Source organism: Triturus cristatus, chromosome 7, assembly GCF_964204655.1.
Source record: "Triturus cristatus chromosome 7, aTriCri1.1, whole genome shotgun sequence".
In the NCBI taxonomy this organism is placed as follows: Eukaryota; Metazoa; Chordata; class Amphibia; order Caudata; family Salamandridae; genus Triturus; species Triturus cristatus.
Genome location: NC_140590.1, coordinates 521,098,097 through 521,117,667, shown reverse-complemented (window position 1 = coordinate 521,117,667; position 19,571 = coordinate 521,098,097). Strand labels below are relative to the sequence as shown.

Sequence of the window (19,571 nt, the reverse complement as noted above, 5' to 3'; positions counted from 1 at the left end):
GTGGGGGGCTGTCCCATTGGCAAGCATCTGCTGGTACGGAAACTTCTCAGGGGCATCAGGTTGGCTCTTTCCCCAGAGCTGAATTATTTGGTTCTTTGGTATGTCAACAAGGTGTTGAATCGCTTCCTTTCCTGGCCTTGGAACAAATACCTTTCAAGGAAATAGTTGTCGGCCAAATTTGTGACGTTGTTATGCCTGGTTTCTTGTCGCAGGGTCTCACATGTCCAGGCTCTGGGCATAATTTTTGTCCTGAGGGAGTATCCTTTTAAGTGTCTCATCAGAAGAAGTGCAACTCCAGGCTTATCTCCTACCCGGCTTTCCCGGGTTCCCCAAAATTACGTGTAGTCCATGTGTCAAGGACTATGACACAACGACAGATGAATGTCAGTCTCACGGGGAGAGACAGTTGCTTATTGCTCTTTGTAAGCCATATAAGGCAGTCTCCTCCCCAACCATTACACGTTGGGTTTGATGGGCTATACAAGAAACAGCTTTTGACACGAAAGTGTGTGGAGCTTATTCCACCAGAGGGGCTATGTCGTCAGAAGCGTTTGTCCTTGAGGTGTGATTAGAGGATATCATGAACGCCGCGGGCTGGTATTCAGATTCAACCTTTTAAGAGGTTGTGTTTCAAACCAGTTCCCTTTATTGCAACCCTGGTGATAAGCAAGCTTTAAACTGGCATAATCCTCGCCACCAGGTCCTGACGTAGAATGAAAAATGCCCTAGCAATCGTAAAGGAAAATTTCAATTCTATTAATGACACAGGCTATGAATATCCCACCCTCTCCTCAATGATCTTCTCCCGCCCAGAGAGGCAGAAGTTCCATTAAAGGTGTAAGTAAAGTGTCTCAATCAATTTACATGCTTGCTATGTCAACCTATTTTTACTTTTTGTGGGATAGTAGCCCTTTCAATTTTTCTTTGTCACTGTACACTGCAATGCTTATTAGTTCATCTAAGGTCCTGGTTTGAATGGTTGATTCATTGGTTGTTGCATAATCAAAGTCGTCCAAACAGGAGTAAGGTGTTTCATTGTCTGCTTTGGTAGCAGAAAGAAAGAGGACGGGCCTAGGTGGAGAGATACTCATAGGGGTCATGCTGGATGCTGTTTGGACAGTGCATTATTTGTTCTTATTTTCCCATCGGTAATGGGAAATAAAGTTTTATATTGTGTTAAATAAGGCTGCTGTTAAAATAAAGAATGTGTAGCATAACCCTCTCCTCTGTGTCCCTAATTGAATTTAAAATGTATTTCACGATTGCGAGGGCATTTTTCATTCTTTGCTCATTCTGCACAGAATGAGCTGAAGAATAGCCTCAGGAAGACCCTGACAATTTCAGCTGTTGATGTTGAAATATCAAACAACTTAAGTTATTGATTGTTAAAATACATTCATAAATTAATTGAATATACAAATATAAATATGTTGAATTTAATGTGGTTTATTGGTATGTTTTAGTACCTTTTTTTTATTACTAAAAACTGCACTCTTTCACATAGGTGTATGTGCCACATTCTATCTTGCTTATCCTGCGCATATGCTATCAAAATGAAATTGCAAACATTTTCAGCAAACCAGACCTTTTTTGAAATTTTTGTAGGATATATTAAATCAAAAGTACTGATTACATTAAAACAATCTACACTTATCCCTAATACAAGACCTTTTTATGATTTAATTGAAACAAATCTTAAGAGAATGTTGTTTTTGGTTGCAGTTGTAAATGAGGCATGTCTTGGCAAGACTTCCATCTATGTTGTTTGTAGTTGTTTTGACTGTGCCTTCCCCTCTGCAGGTCCACCCTGACAACGAAGATTGGACATGCTTTGAACAGTCAGCCAGTTTAGATATCAAATCGTTCTTTGGCTTCGAGAGCACTGTGGAAAAGATAGCCATGAAACAGTATACAAGCAACATTAAGAAGGTACCACCACATTTTCGACAAATATTATGCCAAACTTGAAGCATTGACTATGGCTCCTAGAGTTCGCTAGTACATCTAGGAAATGTGTAGTTGTTGCTCAGTCAGTGTTTATATATGCAGGTAATCTTTTTTTCAACATTTGAACCAATTAACAGTGTAGTATTTTCAGTATGAGGGTTGGTGATGTCAGGCATATTTGAATTGTAAACATTTGCCAGCTTTTTTGGGGAGTGGTATGACAGGTTAGGCTTTGGTTGGATAGGAAGGCCGAATTCAAATATTAACTGGCATAATTGCATATCCCTCTGTTTGTTCATTCTCTGTAGAGTTCAGGGTGTTGAATTAAATCCAGAGGAAGTCATAACAGGCCAGGGTTGTTGGTTAAGATGTCTTTCTATGCTCTGCTTACTCACCCAAGACTCTTTAAGATGTTACCTTAGCTTGGCCCAGTCAAAGCCTTACAGCCTGACTATGTGGATCTGCATCAGGTAGTGGTTTCTGTAGATCTTTATTTACAATAGACTTCTATTCAATGTGCATGGCACTCACTTGAGGACCTTGGCTGGAGTTCAAAGTGCTGAATGTTTCGTATGAAAACAACTCTTGTTTTATATCGCTGTGCTTCCACAATGCTCTGATATTTTCTTGCTAAAAAAGCTAAACAAATGTGCAATTCTTGAAGGCAGATACAGCTCTTCTCATGTAAAGTAGCATTATGGACTCCCTTTTCCTCTTCTCTTTTTCACCCCTCTTCACAGTCTGACACCCCAGTCACATTATGTCTCTTTCCTAAAGGGTAAAGAAATAATTGAATATTACTTGAAGCAGATGGAGGATGAAGGCATCACATCCCTTCCCCGTTGGACACCCAACCTCACATGTATCGAAGACAGCACCATATCTACCTCCGTACGACCTGTGTCACCTGCCATGAACATACCCGATGTGGCTCCCAGGGAGGGTGCTAGCACTAAAGAAGCTCTCAGCACATCTGGCAGTCCTCAAGAACTTCCTGGGACACCAGATGGTAGGGCCATCTAATTCTGTTTAGTAAAGTGCTTTGCAAGTGCTTTTTACAACTGTGGTGTCCAACATAGTTCCAGGATGTCCGATCCATTTCCAGTTTTGCTTGAAACCGTCCTATTCCACTTTGTTTTTGCAGTGCTGTTCCTTTTTTTATAGTGTGTATTCATTTTGATGGCTGTATAAGACATTGCTTTCTCTGTTCAATATTAATTTCTGATATATGTAGATTGCAATGCTTTCTCAGGTGAGTTTTGTACACCGCTTGGCCACCTCTGCATCATAAAGTGCCTTCTGTTGTTCATACAGGGGCTGCCGGCAGCTAGTACAGTTCCTTATTACAGCTGTTCAGTAAAGTGTTTGTATGCTGCTTACCTTGTGCTTTTCAGTATAATGCCTATTCACAACTGTTAAGTACGATGCCTGCCCACTACTGTCCAGTACAAGCCTACATGCTACTGTTCAGTACAAGTCTACCTGGTGGCGTTCAGACGCCTTGCCTGCCTTTTGCCGTTCAGACACCTTGCTTGGCCACTGCCTGGCAGACACCTTGTCTGCCCACAGTTGTTAAGACACCTAGCTGCTCGCTGCTGTCCAGTAGAAGCCTACCTGCTTCTGCTCAGTAACCTGACCTGCCTGCTGCTTTTCAGTGGCCTGCCTGCCCGCTGCTTTTCAGTGGCCTGCCTGCTGCTTTCCAGTGGCCATCCTGCCTGCTGCTTTCCAGTGACCTGCCTGCCTGGCTGCTGCTTTTCAGCGACCTGCCTGCTCACTGATGTTCAGTAGCCTGTCCACTTATGTTCAGAATGTGCCTAGACAGCAATAGAAAGGCTTCAGTGGAGTTTCCAAATTGAGCATTGTCCTACACATTTCAGACGTTCATTCCATGTTGTGCAGTATTAATGGGTAAATATGTATACTTTATAAACTCTATATTAAAGTCAACCAGTACCAAACTAAAGCAGCAATGCCGGTACTAAACTGCTGTAGTAAATTGATGAAGGCTGGTATACTTAACAGAAACACAGCCTATGCTCTAAACACATTCCGGTGGGATATTCTCTTTAGCAGAAGAAGCTGCTAATTGCACTTAGCTGAGGACAGGCAAGACGCTTTACAGCAGTATTGTTCGTGAGTGGGCAGTGATTGAAGTGGCTGTAAATGAGTGTGCTCTTACCTATGGGAGAATGTGAGAGTGTTTATAATGCATAAGGGGGTAGTGTAGTGTTTCAACTAATGAATAATATTGCCCTTCCTCTGAGAAAGAGGGATCAACTCGATGTGCAAGCCTGCATTTCAGTGTGACATTCTAACTAAGCAACTCGTGAGAGGACATCAAACCATCAAAAGCTTATTAGCCAGCCTCGTCCTTAACCTGCCACACAGAACTCCTATCTCATCACACCTACGGAAGCTCCAATGGCTCTCGATACACGAATACGCTGAAAGTCCTCACAAACACATAGAAGACTTTCACAAGTTAGGTCTTACTTACCTGATACAGTTGCATCCCCTTCCACCAACCACCCGGACACCTTCGCAGGTCTCCTACTTGCAAACACGTACAGACAAGATCAGGAGGTAAAGGGTTCTCTTACATGGTGCATATAGCATGGAACAACCTCTCACTCCATGGCAGAGCTTTTTCCTCTCTTCTTGAATTCCACAAGAAGCTGAAGACCTGCCTTTTAAATTAATAAACCTACCCCAGGTGGCGCTAGGCACAGACACCTGCTCAGAGCAGGGATACCCTTGCAGGTTAGAATATGCTTTACAAATACACATAACTTGGCAAATACACATAGCATTAAAGATTTTGCTCTTTCATCGCATCTACAAACTGGAGAGGAGAAGGCCGATCAAAATTTTGGTTATTTTGCCTACCTTCCTTTCCAGATAAGCTGGAGGCAGACTACATCAAGCGCTACCTGGGTGATCTGACACCCCTGCAGGAGAGCTGCCTCATCCGGCTGCGCCAGTGGCTGCAAGAGACCCATAAGGGCAAGGTAAGTAGCTGGACCTCTTCCCCAGACCACCAGTTCACAGAGCTATATTGTTATTGACTGTTAAACAGCACTCTGAAGTGGAGAGAACCTGCCTTTTACGGACTACACATGCTTGAAAATTGTTGTTTTCTTATTTTATGCATGAGTGTCATGATTCCTGTTTGCATTCTGAGGCCACATGAATCTTACTCCAGTAAGCACTTTCAGGGTCCCTGCTGAATCATGTACGTCTTTACCATCAGGTCCTGCTCTTGTATGTTGGTGAATGAAATTGGCTGGGCTATGTGGAAGCCTCTGACACTTAAGCCACTGTATATGTAAGCACATCAGCACAGATGTCAGAGGGAGCTGCTTTTTAAAGAGAGTTATTTTGCCAGAGCACCTTGCAACCATATATCCTAAGTGAGACACTTAACCAGTCCTGACGTTTTAGCCAGGAACACTTCACTTTACGAAATTTTAGTTTTGCAATTCCGTTTCAAAAGATGGGCCTGATCTAGGTCTATTATTGCAAAGTGCTGTTACTTATAGTCATGACTAATGTTGCACATACTTTGATCCCACATATTAGCTGTATGTTGTCAGGATCTGGGAGGGTGCCTCAGTACTGGATTATCAGGTGAGCATTAGGCAAGCATCGTGGTTCCTTGAATGAGCTTCTTGAATCCTTGTACTACTATAGCAGTGGGTCTGCAGTCCAAGTGTGACTTGATTGACAGAGCAGTGTGCTGGACTCTCTGAATAAAGTGTTGAGCAAAGTGGTAGAGGGAGTATTTTTTTAGTTACATGGTTTCAAACCAGTGGCCAGTAATTGCTAGAACTGCAATGCTGTGGAAACTCATCAAATAAATGCAGAGACAAGTTTCACTTTGAGGAGATTTATTAATTAATTTTAGAGTAATGACACAGTGGTGTCTCTGGTTGGTATAGTACTAGTAGGAGGCAGCAATATTGTGGGCTGAAAAGTGAGGTTAAGGTAGGAGAGAGGGTATTAAGGGCTGACTTGAGATACATAACATGAACCAAGTTACATTTGCTTTTGGCACTTCAACATAAATGCTTTGCAAAGGTTGAAAGATAGATCGAAGGTAATGTCCTCCAATGGGCTCTAAGCTTCCTTCTACCATCTGTCAGTAAGTCTGAAGCTTGAGTGAAAGTATGCAGCCCTGGGCCTCTAAGCAGATTAGGGATTTTGAGTTAGCAGTGAACTGCCAAGTGGTAAGGTGAAGAACCATGGGCATTGCTATAATTAGTTATTATAGCCACTAGACCCTAAGAACCACTTCAGAAGGCAATAAGGGGGTACCAGATTGCAACAGATGGCCTCAAAAATGGTATTCTTGTCAGTGTCAATCACTTTGCTGAAGTTTGCAGTAATAAATTTAGAATTTAAGGCAAACACTTTGCATTAAATGCAACAATGTAACTAATGTTATGGGTACATTAAGGGAAGGTAGAGCATTCCTTATATGGCTAGGAGGGTACATGTAAATTTCACACCCTGTCTACAAATCATGTCGCCCTTTGTTCAAAACTGCCCTTTTTAGCTGAACTGGTGTATCTTAGTGTCTAAAGCATTTGACTATTTCGAAGTGTGCTTCTTCATGTGTTTCCTACTAATTATTATCCAGATTCCTAAGGATGAGCACATCTTAAGATTCCTACGAGCACGAGACTTCAACATCGACAAAGCCCGCGAGATCCTGTGCCAGTCTTTAACATGGCGCAAGCAACATCAAGTGGATTACTTGCTCAGTAACTGGAACCCACCCCAAGTCCTGCAAGATTACTACGCTGGAGGCTGGCATCACCATGATAAAGGTTTGGCTTTATTTCACTTGAATCCCTTTTCTGACATTGTCTGACTTGCACAAAGATGTGTTCATGAGGCAGTGTGAAGCCAACTGCAGAGATTGAGGGTGAGCAGCTAAATCCAGCTTGTGTAGCAACAGAAGTCTTAAAACAATATACTGGGGCACTCCATCAATTTGTATAAATAGCAATGTTGCTGTTTCTTTAGCTGTTCTAATTTCATAAATTTCTGTGTTATCCCTTCTGCAATGGGATGCTACTCCTGTGTCTTTTAGAGCTCTGGTTATCCCCTTACAAATACAATATGGCCTCCTTTGCAGACAAGAGACATTTCTGATGGATACATCTGCCTGTGGATTCCTCACCTTATGAATATCCCCTGCGCCAGCATTCAGCGGAAACTTTTTCCTAGCTCTCCACGCTGACGAGGTCATCACAATGCTATGGCTCCACACGCTGCTCCGCATGACGTCACTGTAGCCATAAGAGGATCACGTCGGCATGATAACGTCTGTTGCCTTTTTTTCTGCGCAGTCGACGCTAACGGTTTTTCTTAGACTCTCCATACTTTCTGCTAGATACTTTGTATTTAGGCTTATTTCCTTCTGTAGTTTTGCCATGTCTGCTCTGAGGAAGTCGGGTTTCAAGCCCTGTAGAGAGTGCGGGGGTCATATGTTGATCACTGACCCCCACGAGGACTGTCTGTGGTGTCTATCATCAGATCACGACGTTGAGGGCTGTTCTTGCTGTAGAAAAATTAACCTGAAGGCCTTGAAGGAACGGGAAGCCAAATTGTACATGGCGAAAGTGAGAAAAGAAAAAAGGTGTCAAATGTTCGATGTCTAGGTCGTCGACTTCACATGACTCAAAGAGGAAGCTCAAGAAGAAGAAGAGGCATGGATCTCAGCGTTGTTCGTCGAAGGCTGTGGTTTCGAGGTCGCCTTCTCCGGCTCCTCGACGTCATGAAAAGGACTTAGTCTCTCCTTCACCCTCAGTGTCTCCTCAAGTGAGTCCGACCCATTCTCCTTCGTACAAGGGGACTCCAGCGCAGTCACCGATGTCGAGATTTTCTCCGACTCCGGAAGGTTTGTCGAATCCGGCTGGTGCTGAGGCTCCTTCAGCTCCTTTGGCTCCGCCTGTGGGCCCGGTGGTTCTGATGTCTGAGGTGCCTCGATTGGATATTGAACCGGCTCAGTATTCGGCGCCGGGTTCGGATCCATCGCGTTTTTTAAATGCGATGTATGGCATGTTTGCCATAAAAAAAAAAAACATGCAGTGAAAATGTCATGTGTATCCAAACAGTGCCCCAAATCAAAAATGTGTTTATTTAAAAGACCGTACTTAAGAATATTAAGCATACCATCTCCAAGTCAATATGCTACGCATTCCCACCCATTCATGCGTGTTCTATTGACACACTGGAAGTGTATTGTATACTTAAGTCGTGTCACGTGATAAAGCCTTATCACGTGTAACAACGTTCAGTGCCAACATAAACAAAATACTAATATTTTCCCTGTGTGTGAACTCAACTTGAATAGATAAATACATAAATATGCATGAGCCAAATAAGTGAACACTATGCTTCTGCCACATGCACATGACCATTGTATAGGAGGCCGGATCAAATACTTTTTTTTTCACATTTTTGTCAATAACAAACCTATACTCCACTTTCCATCATATCGCCAACCAACACCCTTCTCTTCTTTCGACCACAATAAGACGACACTCCACTGCACCACACATATTACCTCTTACAGCAAACAAGTCTAAAACAAAAAATCACAACTCTACTTCATCCCCTCGTACACACAACATATACTCTACTCACTAACACATCACCACCCCCTTTACCTTCAAACTATCACTCACAAACGATACCATACTAACAAATCCATCTCATAAAACAAATACATCAGCATCTCCTTTCACTACTCCTCAAAAACAAAACCTATCACGCACACCAGCACAACAAAATCTTTCAAACACACCTCCTCATTATCACAAACTACAAACATGCACCCACCTTTCAAATTACACAAATGAACAATCTCCAACACCAAGCTTTCTCTCTCTTCCATCACACCCAAGACATATACAGCATCACAGCAACTCTTGTAACTGCCTCTTATCCATTCATCAATTTAGAACTTTACTACATGAACCACATGATTTACCACCACCCCTAACTCATACACCTTCTGCTATAAACAGACACAAGCAAATCTGAAAGAGATTTTGTTATAGATTCCTTACCTGTAGAATTACCCCTAGGTGTCAAACTGGAAGAATTTTTTCATCAGCAGTACCCCTACGCGTCAAAAGGTGGCGCCGGTCGGCTCCGCGCTCGTAGTTCGCCTCGTGGTCGCTGGGAAGACGTTGCGGTAGCTACTTAGAAGCCGCCCTCGCGTGCTGATGTCAGTTCTTTCCTTTTCTGCGCCAGCCATCGCAGATCTGGAGAGAGCGGTACCTTTAGTCTCTTTTCGACTTTTGTCAACACTGTTTTTGAGTCTACGTCTCTTGGTGCACCTCAGGGATGCGGCAAGGTCATTGTTGCGCGGGAGGTCAAAGACCCACCACCACCACCATTCGTCTTCGAAGTCTTCGCGCCCCTCAGGAACCTCAAAGCACAAAAAGAAGTCGAAGAAGCATCGTCGCTCTTCGACTTCTCCCGTCCGTCGGCCGATGCGACGAAAGATGCAGGTGGTGCCCCTCCCGCGGCTCCGCCTACAGAGCCCGAAGGGTCGGCTCCGAGTTTACCCCCCTTTCGGGACCCGGAGCGACCCCTGCTCATCGTCGAAGTTTCTACAAAGCGATGCATACCATCTTTGGGCAGTCCAACTTCACTGGCGCGCCCTCGGGCCCTGCGGACTCGGCTGGGGACCCTGGACCTTCGACGTCGGCGGCCTTGACGCACCATCACGCCGGACAGGTGGGTTTAGCAAAAAGTCCCAATGGGCTACTCCCTCCCATTAAAGACTGCCCTGAATCCGTGCCACCTCAGCACCATCGCATGTCGGAGGATCATCTGACCCTTCTCCAACAGGGAGTTTCGGCTCTCTTGGCCAAGGGAGCCATTGAGCGAGTTCGTGACCCAGAAATAGGTCGTGGTTGGTATTCCCTCTACTCTCTGGTGCCCAAGAAGGACAAAGGCATTCAAGAACTTCAACCACTTCCTCCGGAAGGAGAAGTTAAAAATGTTAACGCTAGCTCCGGTCCTGTCTGCCCTTGACCCTGGAGACTGGAAGGTAGCATTGGACTTGCAGGACGCTTACTTTCACATTCCCGTCCTGCCGGCCCACTGGCGTTACCTACGGTTCCCAGTAGGCAATGAGCCCTTTCAGTTTACCGTGCTCCCCTTTGGACTTACCAGCACCCCTCGGGTGTTCACAAAAGTGATGGCAGTGGTTGCAGCTCATCTGCGCGGATCAGGGGTCCCAGTCTTCCTCTATCTCGACGACTGGCTGTTGAAGGCGGGCTCGCCCCAGGCAGGCATCTCCCACCTCCAGACTACGGCTGACCCCTTGCACTCGCTGGGGTTCACTATAAACCTGCCGAAGTCTCACCTGATTCCCTCTCAAAAGCTCCTTTTCATCGGAGTGGTTCTGGACATGATGCAGTTTCGGGCTTATCCTCCCGAGCAGCGAGCCTGGGATATTTGGGCTATGATTCCGATCTTTCTGCCTCTATTCCGGGTTTCGGTCAGAATGACCCTGAGGCTGTTGGGCCTCAAGGCCTCCTGCATCCAGCTGGTGGATCATGCCAGGTAGTTTATGCAGGCTCTGCAGTGGGACCTGAAGTTCCAGTGGGCACAGTATCAGGGGAATCTGTCCGTTTGCGTTCAGATCTCGGAGGGCACTGCATGTCAATTGCAGTGGTGGCTTACAAACCAGGATTGGGTCAGTGGCAGATCCCTCTCCCTTCCCCAGCCGGAAATCGCAGTGGTGACCGATACATCACTTCTAGGGTAGGGTGACCACATGGGAGAGGCGGAGATCAGAGGCCTCTGGTCTCCGGCGGAGTCTGGGATCCACATCAACCTTTTTGGAACTTCGGGCGATCCGTCTTGCACTGAAAGCATTCCTTCCCTCTGTCCTGGGAAGAGTAGTGCAGGTGTTCACGGACAACACCACTGCCATGTGGTACTGCAACCACCTGGGCGGGGTGGGGTCGTGGACCCTATGTCAAGAGGCTCTCCTTCTCTGGACATGGCTGGAACATCAGAACATATTCCTGGTGGTTCAACACCTGGCAGGTTCACTAAAGCCAGGGCGGACAAACTCAGTCGCAGGTACATGATGGATCACAAATGGCGTCTTCACTCCCAGGTGGTGCAAGGTTTCTTTCAGCAGTGGGGAGAGCCTTGGTTAGATCCATTCGCCACCGAAGAGAATGCACAATGTCAGCAATTCTGTGCGTTGGAATTTCCAAGGCGGCACTCGCTAGGCGGCGGTTTTCATCGCGAGTGGAGTTGCGGTCTTCTATACGCTTTTCCGCCTATACCACTTCTGCCCAGGGTGCTGAAGAAGATCAAGCACGACCGGGCCCAAGTCATACTTGTGGCTCCGGATTGGGCACGAAGAGTCTAATATCCCGAGCTGTTACACATGGCCATCGATCCTCTGATCCGACTGCCTCTTCGGGAGAATCTCCTGTCGCAGCAGCAGGGGCCGGTCCTCCACCCGAACCTGTCCAGTCTCCACCTCCTTGCATGGAGATTGAGCGGCGCCTGTTGACAGCCTTTGAGCTTCCTCCGGAGGTCTGTGATATTATCTTGGCAGCCAGGCATCCATCCACTAAGACGGTATACGCCTGGAGATGGCACAAATTTTTGGCATGGTGCACAGCAATGGCTGTGGATCCCCTTTCTACCCCTCTTTCTGAGGTTCTCTTGTTCCTCTTGTCTTTGACCCAGCGGGGCTCTGCTCTGGGCACTCTGAAGGGCTACCTCACAGCCATTTCAGCCTTTCTTAGGCTTCCTGTTCAGCCTTCTCTTTTCAAGTCCCCTGTTGTAAATCGCTTCCTTGAGGGCATTACTCTTCTTTTTCCTCCTGTTCCCTTCATAATGCCTCAGTGAGACTTGAACTTGGTTCTTACCTTTTGTGCGCTCCTTTTGAGCCGCTTCATAACTGTCCTCTCATACTTCTTACTTTAAAGACTGCCTTTCTGGTTGCCATCTCTCCTGCTCGCATGGTAAGTGAGCTCCAAGCTCTTTCTTCCAAGCCTCCATTTCTGGCTGTTCATCCAGACAAGGTCGTCCTCAGAACCAGACCTTCCTTTCTTCCCAAGGTGGTGACTTCTTTCTCATTGGTCAAACCATCACTTTTCCCCACCTGCTTTCCGCATCCTTCTAAGGAGGAAGAGAGCCCCCACCGCCTGGATCCAAAACAGGTGCTTTCCTTTTATTAGGATCGCACCAAGCAATTCCGGGTGGATGACTAGCTCTTTGTTAGCTATGTGGGTGCCACAAAAAAGTCAGCCATGCACAAACGGACCATCTCAAGGTGGGTCGTTTTGTGCATTAAAGCTTGCTACTCTTTGTCAAAGGAGGAGCCTCCAGTGGGATTGTGTGCCCATTCCACCAGGGCCACAGCAGCTACCACTGCTTTGGGGCAGGGAGTCCCCCTCAATGACATCTGTCAGGCAGCTACTTGGGCATCTCTGCACACGTTCATGAAGCACTACTGCCTGGACAGCCAAGTCCGGAGTGACGGCTTCTTTAGCCGTTCTGTTCTCCAGGACTTTCTGGTGTGAACTTAGTTTGCAGACTCACCTCTGGGGTTGGTATTAATGGGGTATCTATTCTTTTTTTTCTTATTTCTTTTTTTCCATCAAAAAGGGCACATATATACATCAACATAAACTGGGAGTTTTAAGTTTATACATCAGGCGAAAACACAAATACGAAAAACAGCTAAGAGGAGACACAAAATTAATTCATATAGCACTATCAATAATTAGATTATTCCGTCCAAAACCAGTGGTCTGCATATTGCTTCTAGCTTGATCAAGGAACAAACGCCCCTTGCCTTAGCCAAGGCTGCCTCTAAACTATACGTCTCCCTGATGCTAGACCACCAATCCTCGGCCGAAGGCGGTGTCATAGAGACCCAAGCCCAGGCAATGGACAATCTAGCAGCAGCCATCAGTATTGAGAAAAGGCGTGCGGGTGCCTGTGTATCCCCCTTGTAACCCAGCATAATTTCAAGATCTGTAAATGAGGGGTCCAAACCCAATTTAAGCTGAAGTATCTGTCCAATTTTCTACCAATAACCCCTCAGCTCTGGACACTCAAACATATGTATCAGATTAGCAGCGTATAATCCACATTAAGGACAGTTTATCTCATCCCCCGTCATGTTCCCTTGAGCCCATTTAGCTATTTTAGCCGGGGTATAATACAGCATACATGTAGTACGTAGTTGCTGAAGTTACAAACTGACAGAGTGAACCAAGTCCTTAATGTAGCCTAGAACCTGTTTGATCACACTAGGTATAACAACTATGCCCAAAGTTTGACTCCAGAGCTGTGCTAGTTTCTCGCTGCCATCTGGCCTAAAACTATGCAGATGTTCGTACATTAACCCTATCAAGGACTTAGTTTCCCCCCCCCCCCATATAAACAGTCCCCTATGCTTGAATGCATTATTGCTTTTACATCCAGATTTTGGGCCAAATAGTCTCTGATCTGTAAATACTTTAAAAAAAAAAGGAGCAGGGAGTTTATAAAGTGTTTGTAAGTTTTCAAACTACTTAATTCCTCTCTCATCATACACATCGCCTAGACATGTAACTCCATATTTGGACCAAGATTTGCCTGCTTGATCCTGGAACACCTCGGGGAACAGAGGATTCCCCCATAGTGGACATTTTTCGTGAAATGCAGGTAAGTTACATCTAGCAGACATAGCCTGCCAAATATGTATGGTGTCTCTTAACAGTCTTAAATCTGATTCGCTTGAAATAGTTTGGATCTCTAATTCCATATAAAAACTTTTCTCTCATGTTACCTAAGATAAACCTAAAGATAGAGTCTGTTTGGTCAAGACCCAGCAAACTACGGAAACGTCCCGTAAAGGCAGCCCAAAAATAAATTTTAAAATCCGGAAAACCGAGCCCGCCTTGATCAAATGGAGATTTAAGCAAATCAGTCGCTCTCCTAGGTTTTTTATATCCCCATACGAAGCTGCTAAAGATACCCTCAAGTTTAAAAAAAAAAATGTATTAGGAACTTTTAGAGGAATGGAACGAAACAAATATAACATCTTTAGGAGTATTTTCATTTTTATTAGGTTGCATCTACCTAATAAACCTATAGGGAGCTTATGCCAAGTTTTAAGCAGTTTAGTAGTTTCATTCAGAAGTGGTACGTAATTTAGATTAATGATCTGATCGACTTTAGCTGTTATCTTTACCCCCAAGTAAGTAACAGTAGTGCAAACCCCGCTAATTGAATGTTGGGTCCCAAAATTAATAAGCACTTGAGTCTTATTAGCGTTCAGTTAATATCCCGAAACACGCCCACATTTTCTGCTTCTTCTTTAATGCTTATCCTGGCCTCGTCTGGATTAATTGCGAACATCGTGATATCATCAGCATATGCCGTGACCTTAAGCTTAGAGATCTCAGATTCCAACGGCTTAATATGCGTGCAGGATTGTAAAGTGCGTATAAATGGCTCTATATATAGAGCGAACAATAATGGTGACAAGGGGCACCCCTGCCTAGTCCCACAAAAAATTTGGAATGATATGGATCGAGACCCCATATAAGTCAATTTAGCTTGAGGGTTACAATATAAGGCCTGTACCCAGGACCGAAACTGAGATCCGAGACCAGCCTTGACCAGTACAGCCCATAAGAAATCACACCTAACCCGGTCAAAAGCCTTTTCGGCATCTAAAAGAATCATGCCGAGATCGATAATTTTTTTCTCAGCAAAATCAAAAGCTCGGATAGCCATATTGACATGGGTAGTAGTGTCCCTACCCATAATAAATCCATGCTGTCTTTCAGGTACTAGTCCCGGCATTAATGGGGCCAGGCGGCTCGCTAAGATTTTCGAAAATATCTTGGCGTCCGCGTTTCTAAGAGAAATTGGCTGATATGATCCACATTCTGTCGGTGGTTACCCTTTTTTAAAAAGAACACAATCTGTGTCATACACCACGACTCCGGTACCTGCCCACTGTTAGCCACACATTGTATTACCTTACTAAGGGGTAAAAGCAGAATCTTTTTAAAAGATTTGTAAAATTCTAGCGGTATCAAGTCCTCTCCTGTCGCCTTCCCCGTTGGCAATGCTGAAACCGCCAACTCCACTTCTTCTACTGATACTGTTGCATCGAATATAGCGGCTTCCTCGGTATCTGCTGCTGGCAGACAACTGCCATCAAGGTATCGTAGCATATCATCTCTCTTTGGTATCCAAGTAAGTGAGTAAATCTATTGATAGAACAAAAAAAATTGTTCTAGAATAGCTGAGGGCTCAGTGTGCAAAACCCCATCTGTGCCCTTTATAGCACTTATCCTAGTTTTAGCCTTCGCCTCCGCTGTCTGATAAGCCATTACCTGCCCTATATGCTCCCCATATTCGTATCGTTCTAAACGGTGTTTACTATAGCTAGCCGCTATTCTACAGGTAAGGAATCTATAACTAATTGTCTCTTTCAGATGAACAAGTTACTTACCTTTGGTAACGATATATCTGTTAGAGACATAGATTAGTTATAGATTCCTTACCGCCCCACCCATCCTCCCTGATCTGCGAACTGACTTCTAGGGTCAGGGAATCACATTCAGGGCCCTAGTTTTGTGCACCAGTGGTCAGTGTCTTTTATGGCTCTGTGCTTCTGGCATGGAATGTCGTATAAAAGAACTGACGCCTGTGTGCGAGGGCGGCGTCTAAATGCTACTGCGATGTCATCCCGGCGACCACGGCCCCAACTACGAACGCACAGCCGACCAACACCACCTTTCGACGCTCAGGGGTACTGCTGACGAAAACATTCTCCGGATCCAGTTCGACGCCTGGTGGTAATTCTACAGGTAAGGAAGCTATAACTAATCTATGTCTCTTGATGATATATCGTTGTTCAATAAGCACCGTACCACACCTCACAACTTCACTTCTCCATGTCTACTGCACAGCAAGGTTACACTATAAAAACAACACAGCATTCCAACTCCCTCTCAAACGCCATCTCCGCCACCTATAAGCACAGACCCATCAAAATGCCTTCTTAACCTTCTGGACGAAGAACACAATACAGAAAAGCTACACCATTGCTAGCCTCCTATACCTAATAGCAACCCTAAGGATACACCAGCTGCAAGCCTACGAAATACTACTCACTCCTCTACAAAACAAAGTCACACTATCTCCAAAGCACATTCTCTAAACTGTCTACTAATAAATGCTCGATCGCTCGCTAACGAACAAACATCACATCCACGACCTTCTCACTGATGTAAAACCAGACATACTATTCATAACTGAATCATGGTTGGGAGATGATTTGGCTCCAGTCCTGCATGAAGCTGTTCCTCTAGGCTATTAAACGATCACCCAAAATCATATAGGTAAAAAAGGAGGTGGCCAGCTGTTGTGTTCAGATAAATATTACATATCACTAAAGTTGACGACGTCTCCATAAAAAATTGTGAGGCCCTTTTCACCAGATGCAATACTACATCGTCTTCCTCCTGTAACTTCTGGTCCTTTACAGACCTCTAACTTGCAAGGCAACATTCCCAGATGCACTTCTAGACACCGTTTAAAACCTGATAACACTACACTCCATCTTGTGCTTTCTGGGTGGCCTCAACATTTGGGTTGACAAACCAAATATACCCCATCCAAAAACAATTCATGCTGGCCTAGAAAATACTGAACCTGCATCAGATTGTCCACGAACCCACACACATCGCTGGACACATCCTAAATGTCATTTTTGCTAATACACAACTAGTTACCTGTCAAACAATACCTCCATCACATGGTCGGACCACCATTTGCTTGCTTTTCAACATAAAACAACACTGAGCGACGCACCTAAAACCACATTACATGCATCTGCATATCGGCCGTGGAACAAACTCAATTTGGAACACTTAAAAAACACAATTAAAATCCAGTAGAGATCTAGAAACAATAAATTCTGTTTAAAAATGATATCAGTGGCTACAGGAAGCTTTTAATATCCTGATACCACTAAATACAGAGAGAAAAGAGAGAAAACAACAAATTCGAAAGCTGCAACATGCCTGGCTCATAACAAACACCAACCAAGACAAACTTCGCCTACAGAAAATTGACCGATTATACAAGTCTGCTATCAAAAAAGTGAAGAAAAAGTACTATTCAGACAGATTTTAAAATGCTAAATATGGAAATAAAGAATTATATAAAATTCTTAAAGATCTTCATAAACCATATTGCCTAGAAGCCGCTCATGCCATTACTCAGGAGTTCAGACAAACTGGCAAATAATTACACGAACAAAGCAGACACGTTGGACTCGTACTTAAAACAGAGACAAAGCATCAGCACAAACCCTTTCACAAAGCTACAATCCAAGGATACTCTAACCTAGCCTCTCCGTTCCTTCCACTACATTTCACACTATGAATTTATGGACCTTGTCAAAGCAAGCAGGCCTGCCGGCAGCCCTTCTAACCCCTGTCCACCGCAAACCTTCAAGACAATTATATTAACAACCCATGCTGCCACTCCAGTAAGTAGAATCATCAACAGCTCCTTAACTACTGGAATATTTCCAGAAGAACTCAAAAAGTCATACATACTCCCATTACTGAAGAAAACAAACTTGGACCCGCTAAACCCGGACAACTACAGACCGATTTTAACTGGACCTTTCCTGGGCAAACTGATAAAAAGGTCAGCTTTCACCTAGATGTCACAATTCATTGAAGGGAATGCCATACTTTCAGACTTCCAAACGGTATTCCGTACAGGAAGAGGCACAGAATCTGCCCTTCTTGCCATCTGGGATGACCTGAAGAACACAGTTGACTGCAACGGGGTTGTTGCGCTACTTTTCTTTGACCTCTCGGCTCCCTTTGACATGGTTGATCATGACTGATATAAAGACTCTACGAAGCCGGCATAGAAGGGACTGGTCTATACTGGATTGCTGGGACATAGGGCTGGGAGATTACTTTGATAATCAGGCGAGTATTCGCACAAACGCCAAGGCCATTATAAAAGAGGCTTATTATTCTTGGACAACCATGCTCCGCACACAATCGGAGGCGACAGGTCTCTCTTGCTAGTTTCTTGCCCAACAGCAATTTGATCTAACCTTCACTATTAATGCACAGGCAAGATTTCTCCTAACCAGTTTTCGTCTAGGCACTCAGCACTTTTTAATGGCATTTCCAAGACAATCTAGGTGGGCTGACAAACTTACCCCCTGCAAATTTGATAATATGGCAACTCGGAGCACGCTGCACTTAATGCTATTTTGTTCCCTTTACAACGAGCCAAGGGAATATTTTTTAGAACCACCCTTATGGGATATTAGACCTTGTACCTAAAGTGAAAGCTTTTATTACTTTCAATCATTGGCTACTTCTGTATTGCGGTCTCTAATTATATCCAAGATGCAGTGGCCATTAGAAAGCTTTATGAGCAATAGCAAATAAATAAGAATGTTGTAATTTTTACTCAGAAATTTTAATCTCCATGAAATTATGATTGACGATTTTTTTTATCTTAATAGTCCTATCTATGTGATTTTACAAAAATGATATGGAAATTTTAACTTGTAATGTCTGTTGGCCAAACTTTTATGGTCTTTGCACCGAATAAATCTATTTTGACTTGACTTGCAACATAGGCCATGTAATAACAGACACTTTTATAGCCTATCTAGGTCCTTTTTTTAAAAAAAAGAGCCAAACTTGTCATATAGCCTATCAGGCGACATCACCCTTTAGAACACTCCAGACAGAGGTCCTACCTTCGCAACAGAACTAATGTCAGCCATACCCCACCTCTCTCGTCCAAACCATACTTCACAAATTCAGGGGTATCTCAAGGCTCCATTATCTCGCCCATGACTTTCAACAGCTAAATGAAGTCATTACCGGCACTGATCAATCAATTTAACCTCACGTGGTAGAACTGCAGATGGCAGGCAAATACTCCTTCAACTGCAATTCCCCAAAAACATGGGAAACTCACAATATTCAATTGTCTCAGAGCCGTGGATCAATGGATGATGTGGAGCCATCTCAAATTGAATGCCTCCAAAACTGAAATATTCATGTGTGGCGATTGGAAACATTATGACCCGCTCGCCGCATGTCCTGATGATCTGGGAGCACCACGTAAAATATCAAAGCAAGTAAGAAGCCTCGGAAAGGCCATGGACTCCAAGCTATCGATGGATGCCCAAGTGGACAAACTAACAAAATCAAGCTTTGTTACTATAAACACTGTGACTAATCTTCCCCCGTTTGGGATGTCCTCACAAGGTCCAGGCTACCATTTTCCTTGTTTTGTCCAAACTCTATACACCAATAGCCTGTACCACGGATCTCCTTTAACAACCATGAAAAGACTACAATGGATTCAGAACTCTGCTGCCAGACGCCAGACTACTCTTGCATATAAAACCACAAAACCACATCTCTCCTGCCTTGAAAGCCCTGCATTGGTTACCGGTTGCCAGAAGATCAATGTTCAAACTGCTTTGTGTCCGCTAGAAAGCGATATATGGAGTGAGAACGCTCTTCATCAGGAATAAAATCACCAATCTCATTCAGCAAAGAAAC

General features: G+C 44.4%; 1 protein-coding gene across 3 annotated transcripts in view; it reads left to right on the top strand.

Moving 5' to 3' along the window:
* SEC14L1 (SEC14 like lipid binding 1) overlaps window positions 1–19,571 on the top strand; it is a 360,792-nt gene that overhangs the window by 181,564 nt on the left and 159,657 nt on the right. For all 3 annotated transcript variants that reach the window (XM_085616893.1, XM_085616894.1, XM_085616895.1), the window contains 4 exons: window positions 1,801–1,929; window positions 2,725–2,956; window positions 4,846–4,955; window positions 6,587–6,776. In XM_085616893.1, coding sequence (XP_085473019.1) covers window positions 1,801–1,929; window positions 2,725–2,956; window positions 4,846–4,955; window positions 6,587–6,776 — 661 coding nt within the window. The remainder of the gene's footprint in view (window positions 1–1,800; window positions 1,930–2,724; window positions 2,957–4,845; window positions 4,956–6,586; window positions 6,777–19,571) is intronic.